A 21603-nucleotide genomic window follows, 5' to 3' on the forward strand; every position below is an offset into this window, starting at 1 on the left:
CGCGTCCATCCATCCGTCCGTCCGTCCATCACTGCAGCAGCTCCTCCCAGGAGATGGGGCGGGAGAAGACCTCTCTTTCCAGCCACAGGTCATAGTTGACCTGGAAGTCCTCAGGCAGGTCCACACGTTGGCCCAGCACGCTCTGCAGGCAGTTGTCCACGGGCAGGAACTCAGGGTTGCCGTGGGCACGGTCGTAGCGGCGCGAGTTGAAGCGCTCGATGCTGGCACGCAGGGCACACTCCTCCGCCTGGAAGTCCCAGGGACGGGCATCAAGGTCTGGGCAAAAAGGAGTTGGGGAGAAAAATGGCTCACAGAGAGGGCTTAGGGATCTTCAGCCAGCTGAAAGGCCCTCAGGGAAAGGGCTGCAGGGGTTTTTAAGGCAAGGAGCGGGGTGGAGAGAGGGGAAGGGGAGGGGGCCAGGAGGGGAAGGGAGGGGGCCAGGAGGGGAAGGGAGGGGGCCAGGAGGGGAAGGGAGGGGGCCAGGAGGGGGCAGGGAGGGGAGGGGAAGGGCCGCAGGGGAGGGGAGGGGAAGGGCCGCAGGGGAGGGGAGGGGAGGGGAGGGGAGGGGAGGGGAGGGGCAGGGGAGGGGAGGGGAGGGGCCGCAGGGGAGGGGAGGGGAGGGGAAGGGCCGCAGGGGAGGGGAGGGGAGGGGAGGGGAAGGGCCGCAGGGGAGGGGAGGGGAGGGGAGGGGAGGGCCGCAGGGGAGGGAGGGGAGGGGAGGGGAGGGGAAGGGCCGCAGGGGGAGGGAGGGGAGGGAAGGGCCGCAGGGGAGGGGAGGGGAGGGGAGGGGAGGGGGGAGGGCGAGGGGAGGGGAGGGGAGGGGAGGGGAGGGGCCGCAGGGAGGGGAGGGGAGGGGAGGGGAGGGGCCGCAGGGGAGGGGAGGGGAGGGGAGGGGCCGCAGGGGAGGGGAGGGGCCGCAGGGGAGGGGAGGGGAGGGGCCGCAGGGGAGGGGAGGGGAGGGGCCGCAGGGGAGGGAGGGCTGCAGGGGGCAGGAGGCTGTCAGCAGCCCCGGGGCCGCAGGGGAGGGGAGGGGGCCAGCAGGGGAGGGGGCCGCAGGGGAGGGGAGGGGGCCGCAGGCGGGCGGGGAGGCTGTGCGGCAGCCCCGGGCCGCAGGGGAGGGGGCCATCGGGGAGGGGCCGCAGGGGAGGGGAGGGGCCGCAGGCGGCGGGAGGCTGTGCGGCAGCCCCGGGGCCGCAGGGGAGGGGAGGGGAGGGGGCCGCAGGGGAGGGGCCGCAGGGGGCGGGAGGCTGTGCGGCAGCCCCGGGGCCGCAGGGGAGGGGAGGGGGCGCAGGGGAGGGGAGGGGCCGCAGGCGGCGGGAGGCTGTGCGGCAGCCCCGGGGCCGCACCGTTGCCGTAGGCCCAGTCGTCGTTGAGGCGGTGCCGCACTTTCTGGTAGATGGCCGACATGGTCTTCATGTTGCTCTTCCTCCACTGCCTGCCCAGGTACTTGGTCTGCACCTTGAGGAGCTTCAGGACGTAGAGCTGCATCATGGCCTGCTTGACCTTCAGGGCCCGCTTCAGGATGGGTGCCGACTTGAAGACCACCAACATCTGCAGGGACAGCAGGGCACGGTCACAGCCCGGCCTGGCCCGAAGCAACCCTTCAAGGGCATCCAAACCAACCTCCCTGCAGTCAGATCTTACAATCATTGCACCACAGAATGCATCAGGCTGGAAGGAACCCTTGGAAGTCATCTTGTCCAACCCCACTGCAGCCAGCAGGGACAGCTTAGAATCATTCAATCAGAATCATCAGGCTGGAAGGAACCCTTGGAGGTCATCTTGTCCAACCCCCTGCAGCCAGCAGGGGCAGCTTAGAATCATTCAATCAGAATCATCAGGCTGGAAGGAACCCTTGGAGGTCATCTTGTCCAACCCCACTGCAGCCAGCAGGGACAGCTTAGAATCATTCAATCAGAATCATCAGGCTGGAAGGAACCCTTGGAGGTCATCTTGTCCAACCCCACTGCAGCCAGCAGGGACAGCTTAGAATCATTCAATGCCCCAAACTAGAAGGAACCCTTGGAGGGCATCTTGTCCAACCTCATTGTAGTCAACAGAGACATCTTAGAATTATTGAATGCACCAAACTAGAAGGAACCCTTGGAGGGCATCTTGTCCAACCTCATTGTAGTCAACAGAGACATCTTAGAATTATTGAATGCACCAAACTAGAAGGAACCCTTGGAGGGCATCTTTTCCAATCCCACTGCAGCCAGCAGGGACATCCTAGAATGCATCAGGTTGGAAGGAACCCTTGGAGGTCACCTTGTCCAACTCCCCTGCACTCAGCAGGGACATTTCCACCTAGACCATCTGTAGCCAGATCTTCATCCCACCCTCCTCATCCAGCAGCGTTTTCACCTTCCTTCTCCCACCTACCCTCTCTCTCCCCTCCTACTCCACATCGAGGTCTGGGGTGCTGCAAAAAGGGCACCTCCAGGTACCCACAGCCCCCTCAGCAGCCTGTGACAGCCCAGTCCAGCTGGGCTGAGCCCCAGGGGCTCCCCTGGCCCTCACCATGGTGCGGGAGTGCTTCCATTTGGTCAGCTTGTTGAGGATGCGCAGGAGGTTGATGCAGGAGAAGAGGTTCCTCCAGCAAAACTGGTTGTTGTCTCCAGCTTCCTGCAGGGAAGCAGAGGCAAGGGTCAGGCAAGAGTTAACTCCAGCTGGTGGCTGCTCACCAGGGGTGCCCCCAGGGCTCACAACCAAGGCCAGTTCCTCTGATGTCTTCATCGATGATTTGGGTGAGAAGATTTGAGGCACCCTCTGTATGGCTGCAGATGGCACCAAGCTGGGTGGCAGTGTGGAGCTGCTGGAGGGTTGGAGGCTCTGCAGAGGGACCTGGCCAGGCTGGATCCATGAATGGGATCAATGGGACAGGCTGGATCCATGGGCTGAGGTCAATGGGATCAATGGGACAGGCTGGATCCCTGGGCTGGGATCAATGGGACATGGCCAGGCTGGATCCCTGGGCTGGGATCAATGGGACATGGCCAGGCTGGATCCCTGGGCTGGGATCAATGGGACATGGCCAGGCTGGATCCCTGGGCTGGGATCAATGGGACATGGCCAGGCTGGATCCATGAGCTGGGATCAATGGGACATGGCCAGGCTGGATCCATGAGCTGGGATCAATGGGACATGGCCAGGCTGGATCCATGGGCTGGGATCAATGGGACAGGCTGGATCCACGGACTGGGGTCAATGGGATCAATGGGACAGGCTGGATCCATAGGCTGGGGTCAATGGGATCAATGGGACAGGCTGGATCCACGGACTGGGGTCAATGGGATCAATGGGACAGGCTGGATCCACGGACTGGGGTCAATGGGATCAATGGGACAGGCTGGATCCATAGGCTGGGGTCAATGGGATCAATGGGACAGGCTGGATCCACGGACTGGGGTCAATGGGATCAATGGGACAGGCTGGATCCACGGACTGGGGTCAATGGGATCAATGGGACAGGCTGGATCCATAGGCTGGGGTCAATGGGATCAATGGGACAGGCTGGATCCACGGACTGGGGTCAATGGGATCAATGGGACAGGCTGGATCCATAGGCTGGGGTCAATGGGATCAATGGGACAGGCTGGATCCATAGGCTGGGGTCAATGGGATCAATGGGACAGGCTGGATCCATAGGCTGGGGTCAGTGGGATCAATGGGACAGGCTGGATCCATAGGCTGGGGTCAGTGGGATCAATGGGACAGGCTGGATCCATAGGCTGGGGTCAATGGGATCAATGGGACCTGGCCAGGCTGGGGTCAAGGAGGCCAAGTGCCAGGTCCTCAACATGGGTCACAACAACCCCATGAATGCTTCAGGCTGGGGGCAGAGTGGCTGGAGACTGCCCAGTGGGAAAGGACCTGGGGTGACAGTGGCTGGAGATGAGGCAGGGGGTGCCCAGGTGGGCAAGAAGGGCACCAGCAGCCTGGCCTGGAGCAGCAAGAATGTGGCCAGCAGGAGCAGGGCAGGGATTGTGCCCCTGGGCTGGGCACTGGGGAGGCCACAGCTTGAGTCCTGAGGTCAGTCTTGGGCTCCTAACTCCAAGGACCTTGAGAGGCTGGGGCAGGGCCAGAGAAGGGCAACAGAGCTGGGGAAGGGTCTGGAGAACAGGGCTGGGGAGGAGCAGCTGAGGGAGCTGGGGGTGGTGAGGCTGGAGAAGAGGAGGCTGAGGGAGACCTCATTGCTGTCTGCAGCTCCTGAGAGGAGGCTGGAGCCAGGTGGGGGTTGGGCTCTGCTGCTAAGAAACAAGAGATAGGACAAGAAGAAATTACCTCAATTGCTCCAGGGGAGGTTCAGGTTGGCCATGAGGAACAATTTCTGCCCCTTGAGGGTTGTCCAGGCCTGGCCCAGGCTGCCCAGGGCAGTGGTGGAGTCCCCATCCCTGGAGGGGTTTCAAAGCCCTGGAGCTGTGGTGCTGAGGGCCAGGGCTTGGTGCTGCCCTGGCAGTTAAAGGTTGGACTCCATGAGCTGGAAACTTTTTTCCAACTCAAACAATTTGATGATTCTGTAAGACCAGAGCAGGGATGAGCAGAGGCTGCTCTGGTCTGAGGACCCTCACCCAGAGAGGTCATGCAGGCAGTAAACATCTGCCAACCCCAAGCACCCTCCAAAGCACCAGGGGCCAAGCTCAGGAGTGCTGAGGGTTCCAGGGCTGGGTGTTGGATGCCTGCTGCCTCCCCACATCCATGGTGCCCCCTAGGGTGCCAGGACCTGGCAGAGAGGAAGCCACTCACCAGGCTCTCAGCAGTCAGCTCTGGCAGCTCATGCACCACACAGTATGGATAGTCCAGGACCGAAATGCTGCAGGAAGGAGAGGAGGTGTCCAGCTGCTCCCCCAGATCCCACCTGCCCCAACACCTCCACAGACCAGCCAGGGAGGGGAACACAGGAAGCAGGGATTCCCCCTCCCCACAGGCAGGTCTTCCCCCTTCCACTACCTGTTCTTGGCAGTGATGTAGGACATGATGTTCTGGTTGAAGAACTTGAGGATGAGAGGGATGCAGTTGGCAAAGACCAGGTGCTGGGCCATGTACTCAAACTAGGGAGAGAGAGCAGTGAGCAGCAGGCACCAGCACAGGTGAGAGGCTGAGCTGCTGGAAAGCAGCCCCATGGAGAAGGACTTGGGAATGCTGGGGGACAATAAGCTCTCCATGGGACAGCAAGGTGCCCTCGTGGCCAGGAAGGTCAATGGTGTCCTGGGGGGCATGAAGAAGAGTGTGGCCAGCAGGGCAAGGGAGGTTCTCCTCCTCTATTCTGCTCTAGGCAGGCCACATCTGGACTGCTAGGTCCAGGTCTGGGCTCCACAGGCACAGGGAACTGCTGGAGAGAGTCCAGGGGAGGCTGGGAGGATGCAGAGTGGCCTGGAGCAGCTCTGGGAGGAGCAAAGGCTGAGAGCCCTGGGGCTGAGAGCCTGCAGAAGAGCAGCCCCAGAGGGGAGCTGAGCAATGCTCAGCAAGAGACAAAGGAGCTGTGGGGGGCAAGAGGCTGGGGGCAGACTCTTGGCAGTGGTGCCCAGGGACAGGCCAAGGGGCACAAACTGGAATCCAGGAGGTTCCACCTGGACAGGAGGAGTAAATCTGAGGGTGCTGAAGGCCTGGAGCAGGCTGCCCAGAGAGGTTGTGGAGTCTCCTTGTGTGGATACTTTGAATCCCCACCTGGATGTGTTCCTGTGTGACCTGCCTTAGGTGATGCTGCTCTGGCAGGGGGATTGAACTGAATGATCTCCTGAGTTCCCTTCCAACCCCTCCCATTCTAGGCTTCTATGAAGAGGGAACCACCTTGGGTCCTCCCCAACCCCAAAGCTCCATGCAGGGTGGCCAGAGCCTGCCCCACCACACCTGGTAGATGTGATTGAGCTTGAAGTGCTTGAGCAGCAGAAGCAGCACAGCAGAAATGGCTTTGACAATGATCTCCTTGTGCCTATTGACATCCACCCCCAGCTTCATGCTCTGCAGCACTGTGGTCCTGAGGGACACAGAGGGGTTGGTGGGCTGGGGGCAGTGTCCACACCTTGCCAGTGGACAGTCCTGCCATGCCTCCTGCAGCAAAGCACAATTCCTGGCCCACCACTGAGCAGATGATGCTCAGGTCACCCAGGAGGCCTCAAGCCCAAACCATACCACCTCTACCCTGCCTGCTCCCTCCCCTGCCTGCCTTTCCCTTCCCACCACCTCCACCCTGCCTGCTCCCTCCCCTGCCTGCCTTTCCCTTCCCCACCACCTCCACCCTGCCTGCTCCCTCCCCTGCCTGCCTTTCCCTTCCCCACCACCTCCACCCTGCCTGCTCCCTCCCATGCCCACCTTTCTCTTCCCACCTCTACCCTGCCTGCTCCCTCCCATGCCTGCCTTTCCCTTCCCCACCACCTCCACCCTGCCTGCTCCCTCCCCTGCCTGCCTTTCCCTTCCCCACCACCTCCACCCTGCCTGCTCCCTCCCCTGCCTGCCTTTCCCTTCCCCACCACCTCCACCCTGCCTGCTCCCTCCCCTGCCTGCCTTTCCCTTCCCCACCACCTCCACCCTGCCTGCTCCCTCCCCTGCCTGCCTTTCCCTTCCCCACCACCTCCACCCTGCCTGCTCCCTCCCATGCCCACCTTTCCCTTCCCACCTCTACCCTGCCTGCTCCCTCCCCTGCCTGCCTTTCCCTTCCTCACCACCTCCACCCTGCCTGCTCCCTCCCCTGCCTGCCTTTCCCTTCCCCACCACCTCCACCCTGCCTGCTCCCTCCCCTGCCTGCCTTTCCCTTCCCACCACCTCCACCCTGCCTGCTCCCTCCCCTGCCTGCCTTTCCCTTCCCACCACCTCCACCCTGCCTGCTCCCTCCCCTGCCTGCCTTTCCCTTCCCCACCACCTCCACCCTGCCTGCTCCCTCCCCTGCCTGCCTTTCCCTTCCCCACCACCTCCACCCTGCCTGCTCCCTCCCATGCCCACCTTTCCCTTCCCACCTCCACCCTGCCTGCTCCCTCCCCTGCCTGCCTTTCCCTTCCCCACCACCTCCACCCTGCCTGCTCCCTCCCCTGCCTGCCTTTCCCTTCCCCACCACCTCCACCCTGCCTGCTCCCTCCCATGCCCACCTTTCCCTTCCCACCACCACCACCTCCCCAGCTCCCCCCCCCGCCCACTTTGCCCTTCCCAGCACCACCCCCCAGCTCCCTGGTGCTCACTCACGGCATCTCCTCTGGCAAGACATCTGCCAGGATGTTGATGGAATCAGTCTTGGCTTTGGAGGTTGGGGCTGCAGCGAGGAGGATCTTCAGCAGGGCAATCTGGAGAGAAGGGAGAGATGGAAAAGGAGATGGCAACAGGGGGGGAGCAGCCAAAGGCTCCACTCCCACTGCAGGAGGCAGTAACAGAATCCCAGACTGGTTTGGGTGGGAAGGGACCTTCCAAGCTCCTCCAGTCCCACCCTCTGCAGTCCCCAGGGACAGCCCCAACCACAGCAGGTTGCTCCCAGCCCCAAACAACCTGACCTGCAATGGTGCCAGCCATGGGGCAGCTCTCACCTCTCTGGGCAGCCTGGGCCAGGCTCTCCCCACCCTCAGGGTCAAACATTTCTCCCTTCTCTCTCCACTCTCAATCTGCCTCTTTTACTTCCAAACCATTCTCCCTGGGATGTACCCATGGGGAGGGAAGAAAACCTGAGGGGCATCACTGGAAATGGATGGAGCAGTGGAGAGGAGCCCCCAGCACTGAGCCCAGGGACAACCCCCAACGCTCCCAGCTCACCATGTACTGTGGCAGGCTGGGCAGGAGGCCTTGGTACAGGATCTCTGCAGGGACTTGCTCCACTTCTTCTTCCCCCTGGTGCCAGGAGAGAGCAGAAAACCTCACAGGAAGAGCTATCACCAGCACCATGGGCCTGGCTCAGCTCCCATCTCAAGGGCAGGATACATCCAGCTCCTTACCCAAAGCCTCCTCACACCCCCCAACCCTCTGCCCCCAGACAAATGAGTGCTTTCCACCTCCTCAGCTGAACAAAGCTCCCACAACCCAGCCAAAAGACTTGGTGGGACCCAATGCCCCCAGGTGCCAGCCCAGGAGCTTCATCCCATCCTCATCTCCACTCACCCCAGAGAATGGGGAGCGCAGGTACTCGTCCTCCATGTGCACCTGGACCTCAGCTATGGATGTGTACTTGTGCTGCAGGAGACACCAGAGGATCACACCATGGCCACCCCACACTGCCACCACCTTAAATCCCCCCAGGAACCTCTGTTCCTCCTGTCCCAGTGGTGCCAGGCAAGGGTGGTGCCTGCTGGCCTCACCTCTGGGACAACCCCGGTAAGAAAAGGATGAAGCCAGTAAGGAATGGGGTGGGAAATGGGAGCCTGCTCCCATCACAGGGCTTGAATACATGGGAGAGGGACCAGGAAAAGGCACCCAGGCCCTGGTGGGTGCAGGGGGATGGCAGAAGGGACACCAGCAGGGGCTGGAGGAACTCATGCAGGCACTCACCTGCTTCAGGGTTCGGATGCTCTCGTGGATGGGCCTGGGCAAACCAACCACAGTGTTGGTGTCACTGGAGAGAGGGCAAAGAGGCAGGAGCAAACCTGAGCCACCAGCCATGGTGACTGAGGACTCCTCTGTGGCCAAGCAGAGGACAACAGCAGCCCCCAGAGCAGCAGGATCCCCTCCCCATCCCAGGCTGAACCCACCTGCCCAGCGTGTAGCCGATGAACTTGCTGCGGCTGGACTCCAGGAACATCTCAATGTCCTTCTCTCTGCAGGGAAGGGACAGGAGGAAGAGTCACATCCTCCTGGCTCCACCACAGCCCATCAGGAGAACCCTGGTGCTCAGTTGGAGGGCATGGTGCTGAGCCCCACGCCACCATAGAACAGCCAAATTGACCATCAGCTTGACCACACCATCCTCAACATCTTCCCCAGGTCCCTGCTGAAGTTCTCCACTGTTAACAGCCTCCCTCTTCCTCCAACTTCTTCAGGACCTCAACATCTTCCACAGGTCCCTGCTGAAGTTCTCCACAGCTAACAGCCTCCACCTTCCTCTAACCACTCCAGGACCTCAACATCTCTCAACACCTTCTACAGGTCCCTGATGAAGTTCTCCACAGATAACAGCCTCCCTCTTCCTCCAACTGCTCCAGGACCTCAACATCTTCCCCAAGTCCCTGATGAAGTTCTCCTCTGTTAACAGCCTCCCTCTTCCTCCAACTGCTCCAGGACCTCAACATCTTCCCCAGGTCCCTGCTGAAGTTCTCCACTCTTAACAGCCTCCACCTTCTTCCAACTGCTCCAGGACCTCAACATCTTCCCCAGGTCCTTGCTGAAGTTCTCCACAGCTAACAGCCTCCTTCTTCCTCCAACTGCTCCAGGACCTCAACACCTTCTACAGGTCCCTGCTGAAGTTCTCCACAGATAACAGCCTTAACCTTCCTCTAACCATTCCAGGACCTCAACATCTTCCCCAGATCCCTGCTGAAGTTCTCCACAGCTAACAGCCTCCATCCTCCTCCAACTGCTCCAGGACCTCAACATCTTCCCCAGATCCCTGCTGAAGTTCTCCACTGTTAACAGCCTCTACCCTTCCTCCAACTGCTCCAGGACCTCAACACCTTCTACAGGTCCCTGCTGAAGTTCTCCTCTGTTAACAGCCTCCACCTTTCTCCAACTGCTCCAGGACCTCAACATCTTCCCCAGATCCCTGCTGAAGTTCTCCACAGCTAACAGCCTTCACCTTCTCCACCTGCCCCCAGGACTCCCCACAGCCTAAGCCAAGGCCTGCCCCGTGGACTCACCGGACCTTGGGGGCCCAGGGCAGCCCTTTGGGGCAGGTGATGCGGTCGCTGGGGGGGTGCTGGGTGGGGGGAGGCATCACTTCATCCCGCTCCAGGGGGAAGGTCTCTCCCTCCAGGCTGTTCTCATCATCGTTCTCCTCCTCTTCCTCCCGCGCGTCGTCAGCCTTGTAAGGATCTCGCTCGTTGAAGGCGTCCAGGTTGTCCTGCTTTATCAGGGCCTGCAGGGGGAAGAGGCTGGCAGGTGAGCAGCTTGGGGACAGCCTGTGCAAGGCCCCCAGCTGTCCCCCCCCTCCTCCCCCTGCCTGTCACCTTGTGCTCCCTGCGGCCTCGCTTCTGCTGCTGCTCGATGAGGTCGGAGGCGGAGGCCGGGGGGGAGGCTGCCCGCATGTTGCGGATCACCTTGATGCTGTCCTCGGGCAGTGGGGGCAGGCCCAGGATCTCCCTCTTCTCTGCCTTCATGCTCTGCAGCTCCTCAAACCCCCCCAGCGTGCACTGCAAGGCAGAAGACAGAGCCTTGAGCATGGGGGATGCCCTGCAGGGGCTTGGAGCACCTCTGCTATGAGGACAGACTGAAGGAGTTGGGGTTGTGCAGTCTGGAGAGGAGAAGGCTCCCAGGAGACCTTCTGGTGGCCTTCCAGGATCTGAAAGGGGCTCCAAGAAAGCTGGGGAGGGACTTTTGAGGGTGCCAGGGAGTGATAGGACTGGGGGGGATGGAACAAAACTAGAAGTGGGGAGATTCAGATTGGATGTTAGGAAGAAATTCTTCCCCAGGAGGGTGGTGAGAGCCTGGCACAGGTTGTCCAGGGAGGTGGTGGAAGCCTCATCCCTGGAGGGTTTTGCAGCCAGGCTGGAGGTGGCTGTGAGCAACCTGCTGTGGTGTGAGGTGTCCTTGCCCATGGGCAGGGGGGTTGGGACTGGCTGATCCTTGAGGTCCCTTCCAACCCTGACAATTCTGTGATTCTCCACCTTGCCCTCCCCAAACCTGCCCCTCCAGGAGGCACAAATCCTTCCCCCATAGTGTGAAACAAAGAGATGCCATCTGCCCAGGTTGCTCTGTGGTTGTCAGAGACAGAAGGGTTAGGAGGGTGTTCAGCCATCCACAGCTGAAGTTCTTTCCATGGAGGGTGGGGAGACACTGCCACAGGTTGCCCAGGGAGGCTGTGGCTGTCCCCTCCCTGGAGGTGTTCAAGGCCAGGCTGGATGAGGCCTTGAGCCACCTGGGCTGGTGGGAGGTGTCCCTGCCCATGGCAGGGGCTTGGAGCTGGATGATCTTCAAGGTCCCTTCCAACCCAACCCATTCTGTGGATCTGTGAAGTCTGTGAATCTTTTCCATCACACAGCTGAGGACCTTGCTCTGGGTCCATCCTTGGTATCTAGCTCCAGACATCAATATCCAATGTTCCCTGGTGGGGTGAAACCTGGGGGTGGTTTCCCTCACTCCAGGAAGGACATTGAGGGCTGGTACAGGGCCAGAGAAGGGCAACAGAGCTGGGGAAGGGTCTGGAGAAGAGGGCTGGGGAGGGGCAGCTGAGGGAGCTGGGGGTGGTGAGGCTGGAGAAGAGGAGGCTGAGGGAGACCTCATTGCTCTCTGCAGCTCCTGAGAGGAGGCTGGAGCCAGCTGGGGGTTGGGCTCTGCTCCCAGGGAACAAGTGACAGGATGAGAGGGAATGCCTTCCAGATGTCCCAGGGGATGTTCAGGTTGGCCATGAGGAACAATTTCTGCCCCTTGAGGGTTGTCCAGGCCTGGCCCAGGCTGCCCAGGGGCAGTGGTGGAGTCCCCATCCCTGGAGGGATTCCAAAGGTGTGGAGCTGTGGTGCTGAGGGCCATGGGGCAGTGCTGGGGTGAGGCTTGGACTCCATGACCTGAAAAGTTTTTGCCAACCAGACCAATTCCATGATTCTCTAACAGGGCACAAACTACCTGGCTGAACACCAGAACAAGAGGATGGAGCAGTTTCAGCCAGCTTCAAAGGCAGAACAGAAGTCAAAGCAGAAGACACTTGGCAGCACCCCCAGGGGCTCTCCTCACCAGCACAGTCTTCCAGAGCAAGAGCAGAACCTTCTTCATGGGGAAGTGTGGAGCATGGCCACTGCAGAACTTGGTCACCATCCCAAAGAGCATGACAGAGAAGGGTTCATTGTTGTACAGAGGAGCTCCTGGAACCACACAGCACCATTGTCCAAGGCATTCCTTGTCCCTCTTCTCACCCCAACCACCAGCACCACTCCCTGCACCCTCTCCTGGCCTCTGCAGTTTCACCCTCCCCATCTCCAAGATCCTCATCCCACCCCAGACAGTTCCTCTCTTCCTTCATGGTTAAGCACCAGGCTTGGCAGAGTTACCTCCTGCTTGAGCTCATCTTAAAGGTCTTTTCCAACCCAAACTATTCTGTGATTCCTTTCCAACACCTTGGACCCTTCATTATTTCTCACCTCTATGCTGAGAAGGAACAACAGCTCCAATAATAATTTTTTTTCCCCAAGGAAGTGGCATCCAGACAGCAGCAAAGGCTGTTTGGTGTCCTCTGCTCACCTCTTGCTCCACCAGCAAGCTCCAACCTAGCAGAAACTAACCCAAGGCTGTCAGCCTTCCTTAACCAAAGCCTGGAGCCAAACCTCATCTCATTCTCTTTGCTCTCCAGCCTTGGAAATCTCCATCCCATAAACCTGGAGGCACCTGGTCCTCACCCCAGACAGTTCCTCTCTTCCTTCATGGTTCAGCACCAGGCTTGGCAGAGTTACCTCCTGCTTGAGCTCATCTTAAAGGTCTTTTCCAACCCAAACTACTCTTTGACTCCTTTCCAACACCTTGGACCCTTCATTATTTCTGCCCTCTATGTTGAGAAGGAACAGCAGCCCCAACAGTCAATTTCTTTTTCCCCCAAGGAAGTGAGCACCCAGACAGCAGCAAAGGCTGCTTGGTGTCCTCTGCTCACTCCCTGGCCCCACCAGCAAGCTCCAACCTAGCAGAAACTAACCCAGGGCTGCCAGCCTTCCTTAACCAAAGCCTGGAGCCAAACCTCTTCTCACTCCCTTTGCTCTTCAGCCCTGGATACCTCCATCCCATCCACCTGGAAGCACCTGGTCCTCACCCAGCTCTGCTCTGAAGGTCTGTCTCATGCTCTTCCACTCAGGCTTGTCCCCCTCAGCCTCCTGCCGGACGGTCTCCACGATCAGGTACATGATGTTCAGCAGCACCCTGCAGAAAGAAGGAGGTCAGGATGAGCTCTGCAGAGCTACCACCAGCACCCAGGGCCACTGGGAAGATCTTGGATGGGCCCAGACCACAGCTGGACTCCATGCACCAAGAGATGGGAGCTCAAGCACCAGGGAAGAACACCTCTGCAGGTCAAAGCAGCAAAACCTTTGTTCTGCCATGTTTGCTGCCTGCATGTCCCCAACCAGCCACACACAGGCTGAGCAGAAGGGACTTGTACTGACTGAGCAGCCCCAGGTGGCCAAGAAGGTCACCAGCATCCAGGCTTGGATCAGCAAGAGTGTGGGCAGCAGGAGCAGGGCAGGGATTGTCCCCCTGGACTGGGCACTGGGGAGGCCACACCTGGAGTCCTGGGGTCAGATTTGGGCTCCTCACTCCCAGAAGGACATTGAGAGGCTGGAGCAGGACCAGGGAAGGGCAACAAAGCTGGGGAAGGGTCTGGAGAACAGGGCTGGGGAGGAGCAGCTGAGGGAGCTGGGGGTGTTGAGGCTGGAGAAGAGGAGGCTGAGGGAGACCTCATTGCTCTCTACAGCTCCTGAGAGGAGGCTGGAGCCAGGTGGGGGTTGGGCTCTGCTCCCAAGGAACATCAGATGAGAGGAAATGTCCCCAGGTTGCCCCAGGGGAGGTTCAGGTTGGCCACGAGGAACAATTTGTTCCCCAAAAGGGTTGTCCAGGCCTGGCTCAGGGCACTGGTGGAGCCCCCATCCCAGGAGGGGTTTCAAAGCCCTGGAGCTGTGGTGCTGAGGGCCATGGCTTGGTGGTGCCCTGGCAGCGCTGGGCTGAGGCTTGGACTCGACCACCTTAAAGCTCTTCTCCAACCCCAACAATTCCATCACTCTAAGCACACCTCAGCTGGGACAGGCTTGGGACCCCCTTCTGGTGGCTGCTGGCTATAGAAAGCAGGTGAGGCAAGGTCCCTGTGGCAGCCCAGGAGCAGTCCCAGCCCTACCTGAGGTCGGTGCTGTCGGCCAGGGAGATGGCAGGCTTCCGGACGGCGCTGCTGCAGGCGGCGCTGTTACTGCAGGGGGACAACAGCCTCAGAGGGACCCTGGGGACAGCTGCACACTGCCACCAGCAGCCCCCACACCACGGCCAGACCCTGGGCCACACCTTAGGAACAAGGTTTGCACCATGAGGCGGGGGTGGAACGCTGGAACAGGTTGCCCAGGGAGGTGGAGGGGTTCCCGTTCCTGGAGGTATTCAAGGGGAGGCTCAGCAGGGCTCTGGGCAACCTGAGCTCGTTGGGGATGTCCCTGCTGACTGCAGGGGGGGTTGGAGTGGGTGAGCTGTGGAGGTCCCTTCCAACCCAGCCCATTCCATGAATCTGCTGCCAACCTTGGGCACAGCACTGGGGAGGGAGGAGGTGTTTGTGCTGCTCAATAGCTAAAGGGTGGGGGGCAAAGAGGAGGGGATCAGACTCTGGGCTCCTCAGTTCAAGAGCCAGGGAACTGCTGGAGAGAGTGCAGGGGAGCTGCTGAGGGGAGCAGCTCTGTGAGGAGCAAAGGCTGAGAGCCTGGAGAAAAGAAGCCCAAGAAGGGATCTGAGCAATGCTCAGCAAAAGGAGCTGTGGAGGGCAAGAGGCTGGGGGCAGACTCTTGGCAGTGCTGCCCAGGGACAGCACAAGGGGCAAGGGGCACAAACTGGCACCCAGGAGGTTCCACCTCAGCAGAAGGAGAAACTTTCTTGGTGTGAGGCTGCTGGAGGCCTGGAGCAGGCTGCCCAGAGAGGTTGTGGAGTGTCCTTGTGTGGAGAGCTTCCACCCCTCCCTGGGCATTGTGCCCCTGGGCAAGCTGCTGTGGGTGCCCTGCTGGAGCAGAGGGGTTGGAGTGGATGAGCTCCAGAGCTCCCTTCCAGCCCACACCATGCTGAGATTCAGTGAGGAGGAACAGACCCATCTCTATTTGCTGCCAGGCAGCACAGCTCATAGGGAATTCCTATATGGATCAGGTGTAATCCCACATCACATTCCCACCCTCAACATCAGAAGTCATCCCACTGGCTGCAGGAACCAGATTAGCTTCCTGGATCAGGGAATGGAACTGCCACAAACTGGAAAACCTCCCACCAAGGAGCTCTGGAGCTATTTCTGGAGATTAGGAAGAAATTCTTTGTAGTGAGGGTGGAGAGAGACTGGCACAGGCTGCCCAGGGAGGTTGTGGCTCTCCCCTCCCTGGAGGTGTTCAAGGCCAGGCTGGATGAGGCCTTGAGCAACCTGGGCTGGTGGGAGGTGTCCCTGCCCATGGCAGGGGGGCTAGAACTGGATGATCTTGAAGGTCCCTTCCAACCTAAGCCATTCTATCAACCTCTCCCCCAGTACTCACTCAATCTCCATGTTCAGCAGCTCCACCAGAGCGTTGAAGGTCCCCACTTCCAGCAAGAGGAAGATGTTGTACCTCATCCAAGCCTGCACCTCAGCCTCAGAGCCACACTCCCCAAAGGTGCCTGCAACAACAGCCTTGCTGGATCCCACCCCTGCAGGGATCCCAACATCCCCACCAGAGAAATTCCCAGCAGGAATGAAAACCAGCTTCCATTTGAAGGCCAAAAGCAAAATGGAGAAGGTGGAACTGCCCTGGAGTGGGCAGAGCTGGGATGGCACAGGGAGGTTGGTCAAATGGGTCTGGAGAACAGGGCTGGGGAGGTGCAGCTGAAGGACCTGGGGGTGTTGAGGCTGAGGGGAGACCTTCTGGCTCTCTACACCTCCCTCAAAGGAGGTTGAAGCCAGGTAGGGGTTGGGCTCTTCTCCCAAGAAACAAATGATAGGACGAGAGGAAATGACCTAAAGTCACCCCAGAGGAGGTTCAGGTTGGCCATGAGGAACAATTTCTGTCCCAAGAGGGTTGTCCAGGCCTGGCCCAGGCTGCCCAGGGCAGTGGTGGAGTCCCCATCCCGGGAGGGGATTCAAAGCCCTGGAGCTGTGGTGCTGAGGGTTCGGTGGTGCCCTGGCAGTGCCAGGAGAGGCTTGGACTCCATGACCTAAAATGTCTCTTCCCTCCTGAACAATTCCATGGTTTAGTGGTGACCTGGCAGTGCAGGGATCATGCTTGGCCTCCATGACCTTAAAGGTTTCCTCTAACCTTAACAATTCCATGAGTCTAAATTTTGGACTCACGACTACGAAGCTCCCACAGGACTTGGATTCAGCTCCGGACACCTCCAGGAGCAAAACCAAGAGAGAAGATGACCTTCAACACTTTTGAGAGCCTCCAACCTGTGACCCAGATGTAGCCAGGAGGAAACTAAAGGGGTGACAGAAGCTTGAAGTCACCTTGGGCCACGTAAAGGATGGCTCTGGCAACCCTCAGCCTCTTCTCCCGGGCGGTGACCTCCAGCCCGTCCAGGAGCCTCATGGCGTGGGTGCGGTGCTGGTTCCTGTCCAGCTCTGTCCATTTCTTGTCCCTCACTGCAAAGACAAAAGCAGAGAAGGTTGAGAGTATTTGGGCCTGCCCTGGACACCACCATGGAGAATCAGAGAACTGTCAGGGTTGGAAGGGACCTCAAGGATCAGCCAGCTCCAACCCCCCTGCCACGGGCAGGGACACCTCACACCACAGCAGGTTGCTCACAGCCACCTCCAGCCTGGCTGCAAAAACCTCCAGGGATGAGGCTTCCACCACCTCCCTGGGCAGCCTGTGCCAGGCTCTCACCACCCTCATGGTGAGAAACTTCTTCCTAACACCCAATCTGAATCTCCCCACTTCTAGTTTTGCTCCACCACCCCCAGTCCTATCACTCCCTAACACCCTCAAAAGTCCCTCCCCAGCTTTCTTGAAGCCCCCTTCAGATCCTGGAAGGCCACCAGAAGGTCTCCTGGGAGCCTTCTCCTCTCCAGACTGAACAGCCCCAACTCTCTCAATCTGTCTTCACAGGAGAGCAGCTCCAGCCCTCTGCTTACCCTGTAGTGATAGGATGAGATGGGAGAGGGGAGACTGAGACTGGAGATGAGGAAGAAATTCTTGCTAGTGAGGCTGGGGAGACACTGGCACAGGTTGCCCAGGGAGGCTGTGGCTGTCCCCTCCCTGGAGGTGTTCAAGGTCAGGCTGGATGAGGCCTTGAGCCACCTGTGCTGGTGGGAGGTGTCCCTGCTCATGGCAGGGGCTTGGAGCTGGATGATCTTCAAGGTCCCTTCCAGCCCAACCCATTCTGTGGATCTGTGAAGTCTGTGAATCTTTTCCATCACACAGATCCCAGCTGAGGACCTTGCTCTGGATCCATCCTTGGCATCTAGCTCCAGACATCAATATCCAATGTTCCCTTGTGGGGTGAAACCTGGGGGTGGTTTCCCTCACTCCAGGAAGGACATTGAGGGCTGGAGCAGGCTGGATGAGGCCTTGAGCAAGCTGGGCTGGTGGGAGCTGTCCCTGCCCATAGCAGGGGGGTTGGAACTGGATGAGCTTTAAGATCCCTTCCAACCCAACCCATTCTATGAATCTCCTCTAGGAGCTCCCTGTCCCTCCCCTGAGGGGGGTGAGAAGGCCAAGAGAAAGCTCTTACCATGGATCCTGAAGTCCTCCTCGAAGCACTTACGGTTGAGCAGGAACTCAGGACCCTCTGTGTAGCTGTAGAGCTCTGCCAAAAGAGCAAGACAGAACATCTCCAACCACCTGCAGCAAGCCACCAGAGAAAGCTCAAACCCTGGCCACCACCTTCAGCCCAAGAGGAAGGGGAGCAGCAAAAAAAAAAAAACCAAACAAAAAAAAAAAAAAAAAAAAAAAAAAAAAAAACCCAAACCCCAACCAAACCCCAAAGCACCCAGAGCAAAGCTAGGAAAGAAAAAAAAAAATGATGATGGGATGCCAGCTACCTTTGAAGATGGATAAAGGAGGGCAGGGGGGAGTGGAGACCATGATCACAGAATTGTTAGGGTTGGGAGGGACCTCAAGGATCATCTAGTTCCACCCTCCCCCCCCCCCCCTGCCATGGAGAGGGACACCTCACACTAGGATCAGGTTGCAGGATGATGGAGGTGGCAAAGCTGCTTTCTGGTTGATCCCTGGGGATGAATCCCTCACCAGAGAGCTCTGCTGCCCATTTGTCAGTGTCTGCATATTCAAACTCCAGATCTGGAGACTCTGAGTAGCCCTGAAAGCAAAAAAAAAAAAAACAAAACAAAAAAAAAAAAGGGAGAAACAAAACAAACAAAAAAAACCACCACCAAAAATCACTTCGAATCCAGCATTTTTCAAGCAAGAAAACAAACAAACAAACCCCAAAAAAAAAAAAAAAACCCAAAGCCTCAAGAGGTTCCCAAAATTCACCTCATCCTCCTGGGAATCCAGGGTTGGATCTGCCGGAGAACAAAACAAAATGTCCCTGGCAGCAGCAGGAAAATGTTACCAAGGCAACTTCCAACCCCACCTCCTGCACCTCCAAAGCCAAGCTCTGCAGCACTGAGCCACCACTGCTGCTGGGCAGCCTCTGCCACTGCACCACAGCAAAACAAACCAAAAAAAAAAAAAAAAAAAACCAACAAAAAAAAACCAAAAAAACCACTCCAGGAGCTCCAAAAGGTCCTCAGAACATCGAGCAGGAGATGGGAGTTGGTTCAACCTTGGCCTAGGGAAGCAGGGAGGTCTCACGAGCTCAGCTGGTTGGAAGGGCTGCAGGAAAACTTGAGGTGGCCACCAAAATTTGGGTTGTCCCCTGCTCACCAGAGGGATGCTAGAGGGGAAGGGTGAGGATGAAACAGCTGGTGGGGGGGCTGGGAGATGTTCCTCAGCATTCCAGGATGATCCATCACCAGCTGGTGGTGGATTTGTGGAGCTGGGAGATGTTCCTCAGCATTCCAGGATGATCCATCACCAGCTGGTGGTGGATTTGTGGGGCTGGGAGATGTTCCTCAGCATTCCAGGATGATCCATCACCAGCTGGTGGTGGATTTGTGGGGCTGGGAGATGTTCCTCAGCTCTCCAGGCTGATCCATCCCCAGCTGGTGGTGGATTTGTGGAGCTGGGAGATGTTCCCCAGCATTCCAGGATGATCCATCACCAGCTGGTGGTGGATTTGTGAGGCTGGGAGATGTTCCTCAACACTCCAGGCTGATCCATCACCAGCTGGTGGTGGATTTGTGGGGCTGGGAGACCTTTCCCAGCATTCCAGGATGATCCATCCCCAGCTGGTGGTGGATTTGTGGGACTGGGAGATGTTCCTCAGCATTCCAGGCTGATCCATCACCAGCTGGTGGTGGATTTGTGGGGCTGGGAGATGTTCCCCAGCATTCCAGGATGATCCATCACCAGCTGGTGGTGGGGCTGGGAGATCTTCCCCAGCATTCCAAGCTCACACAGAGCTACTCACAACCCTCTCCTGTCATTCCTCATCCATGGAAGTGGATGGCTCCCAAGCTGTCCCAGGAATGAGACTGGATTTGGAGGACATAATGGGAAAGCCATGGGTTGAATCAGCTCCATTCAGAGCCTCTCAACCCTCCTAATGTCACCACAGCTCTGAGGGTCCCCACCAGGACCTTGGTGGCTCAGGGAGGGTTTGGTCACTCTCACCAGAGCCAGCCCTGGGGTGAGCAGCACAGCAGGACCAAGCTGATGTGCAGTGGCACAACCCAACCTCCACCTCCACACCAGGCCAGTGCTGACTGGAAAAGGAGAGGAGAAGCCCAGACTGGTTCAGGTGGGAAAGGACCTTCAAAGCTCCTCCAGTCCCACCCCCTGCAGTCCCCAGGGACAGCCCCAACCACAGCAGGTTGCTCCCAGCCCCAAACAACCTGACCTGCAATGGTGCCAGGCATGGGGCAGCTCTCACCTCTCTGGGCAGCCTGGCACAGGCTCTCCCCACCCTCAGGGTCAAACATTTCTCCCTTCTCTCCATTCTCAATCTGCCTCTTTGAGTTCCAAACCATCCCCCCTTGTCCTGCCCCAATAGGCACTGCTCAAATCTCTGTCCCCAGGCTCCTTCTTGTTCTTTTTAAGCCCCTGGCCTGGAGAGCAAGGACCCAGAGCAGCCCTGGAAGTGGGGGTGACCACTGCTAGGTCCATTTGGGAGCCCCAGGACTGAGCTACTCTCATGTCCCAGACAGGTCAAACCAGCTCAGATTCAGGGATAAGATGAACAGGAAACTAGCACTGACCCAAGCAGGCTCCAGGCACAGCTGGTACCAAAGAAAGTCTGGCAGAGAGAAGCCCCAGCCCACACAGCCTCGCTGCTGAGGTGCCAGGGCAAGGCTTTGGGTCAGCAAAACCGACCCCAAGGGAACCGGTACCGATGCACCGCGGTGCTGTGGTGCGGGGGAAACAGCTGGCCCAGGACGAGCCCCGGGGGAAGCGGTACCAAAGAACCGGGTCCAGGAGGAGGAAGCAGCTGGTCCAAGACCAGCCCTTACGGGAACCGGTACTAAAGAACCGTCTCCGGGGAGCGGGAGGGTGGCTGGTCCAGGCCCTGGCCCCAGGGGAAGCGGTACCGAAGCACCAGCTCAGGGAGGGGGGAGCCACCGGTCCCGGACCAGCCCAACGGAGGGCGGAGCCCAAACACCGCTCGGGTCAGGCCAGTAGCGGACGCCGGAGTCCACCGGCACCGCACAGGCAGGCCCCGGGCCCACGGCGGGGAGCACAACGACGCGGCCCCTGCCCGGCCCGGCCCGCCCCGCCCGGGAAGGCCGCCCGCCCCCCCCGCGGAGCCAGGCCCAGCGGCAGCGGCGCTGACCTCGGAGTCCTTGCGCGGCGGGCGGCCCAGGTCACGGGCCTTGCCGGGCGACACCGGCCCGCCGCGGGCCTTGTTGTTACCCGGGAGCGGCCCCGGGACCCCACCGCCGCCGCCCGGCTCCATGTCGGCCGCGCTGCACCGCGCCGAGCTCTCGCGAGGACTCACCCCTCCTTCTCGCGGGAGCGGCAGGGAGAGCCGGGGTAGCGCCGCCGCCATGTTGGGAGTGGCACCGGGGGGATTGGTTTCGGGCTCTCGGGGCAGCTGCGACGTGTATCCAGCCGTCGGCCCCGCCGCGGCGGCCGCGTCACCGCCCAGCCAGCGCCGCCCGCCCCCGGTGGCCACGGCCGCTGCGGCACCCGGCCGGACGGCGAGCTCCGCCCCCGCGCCGCCATCTTGGGTGCGGCACGGCGCAGGACTCCGCCATGTTGGGAGCGGCACTTCCGCCTCCATCGGCCCGGCCTCGTGAGGCCGCCATGTTGGGAGTGGCAAGAAGGGGCAGTACTGCAGCGGCTAGACCCCAAACTGAGGCGTCGGGAACAAGTGAACCTTCAAAGCAAGGGGCTGGGGGGAATGAGACCCCAAAGACAGGGAGCCTGACAGGTCTCGGAGGAGTGACAGACCCCAACGAAGGGATCTGATGGGCTTTAAATACTGTGAAGACCTAGAGGAGCCAGAAGTGGTCAAACCCCAACGCGATGAGGCTTCATCGGCCTTAGAGGGGAACCAGGGACTTAGATAGCTCAGGTAGCTCAGATCTCAAGGAGATAGGGCCTGGTAGAGCTTCCCTGACAGGGGAACCTGAAGGGTTTAAACACCAGGTGAATGGGCTCAGAGGGATCCAGACCCCCAAAATCCAGGGTCTTAGAGATGTTCAGAGGTTCTGGGGGAGTTCAAAGGCCACCCTGAAGTGGCCAGTGGTAGATCCCAGCCCTGGTCCTGGGCGCATATACCACTCGGGGTCCCCAG

The 21603-nt window shown here is 59.4% G+C and overlaps 1 protein-coding gene across 1 annotated transcript; it reads right to left on the reverse strand.

Moving 5' to 3' along the window:
* Positions 1-20: 20 nt before the first annotated feature.
* Positions 21-20760, reverse strand: LOC128980245 (striatin-interacting protein 1). Its single transcript, XM_054398706.1, has 21 exons — positions 20638-20760; positions 17994-18063; positions 17476-17550; positions 16250-16384; positions 15303-15423; positions 13931-13999; positions 12857-12963; positions 11794-11921; positions 10074-10256; positions 9765-9982; positions 8664-8729; positions 8464-8527; positions 8077-8148; positions 7735-7809; positions 7177-7274; positions 5851-5977; positions 4951-5051; positions 4747-4813; positions 2521-2625; positions 1347-1551; positions 21-276 (listed from the first exon to the last, which is right to left on the reverse strand). Exons 1-21 carry the CDS (start codon positions 20758-20760, stop codon positions 29-31), a joined length of 2457 nt encoding a protein of 818 aa, XP_054254681.1. The 3' UTR covers positions 21-28.
* Positions 20761-21603: the final 843 nt, after the last annotated feature.

Source organism: Indicator indicator, unplaced genomic scaffold (assembly GCF_027791375.1).
Source record: "Indicator indicator isolate 239-I01 unplaced genomic scaffold, UM_Iind_1.1 iindUn_scaffold_86, whole genome shotgun sequence".
Taxonomy (NCBI): Eukaryota; Metazoa; Chordata; class Aves; order Piciformes; family Indicatoridae; genus Indicator; species Indicator indicator.

What these genes read in the sequence shown, in the direction of transcription:
- LOC128980245 (XM_054398706.1), bottom strand. Translation starts at nt 20,760, where the DNA reads ATGGAGCCGGGCGGCGGCGGTGGGGTCCCGGGGCCGCTCCCGGGTAAC. An exon ending in GACCTTCAGAGCAGAGCTGG is followed by an intron (nt 11,922 to 12,856) that starts GTGAGGACCAGG and finishes GTGTGGTTCCAG; the next exon opens with GAGCTCCTCTGTACAACAAT. An exon ending in CGACTGGGCCTACGGCAACG is followed by an intron (nt 277 to 1,346) that starts GTGCGGCCCCGG and finishes CTTTTTGCCCAG; the next exon opens with ACCTTGATGCCCGTCCCTGG.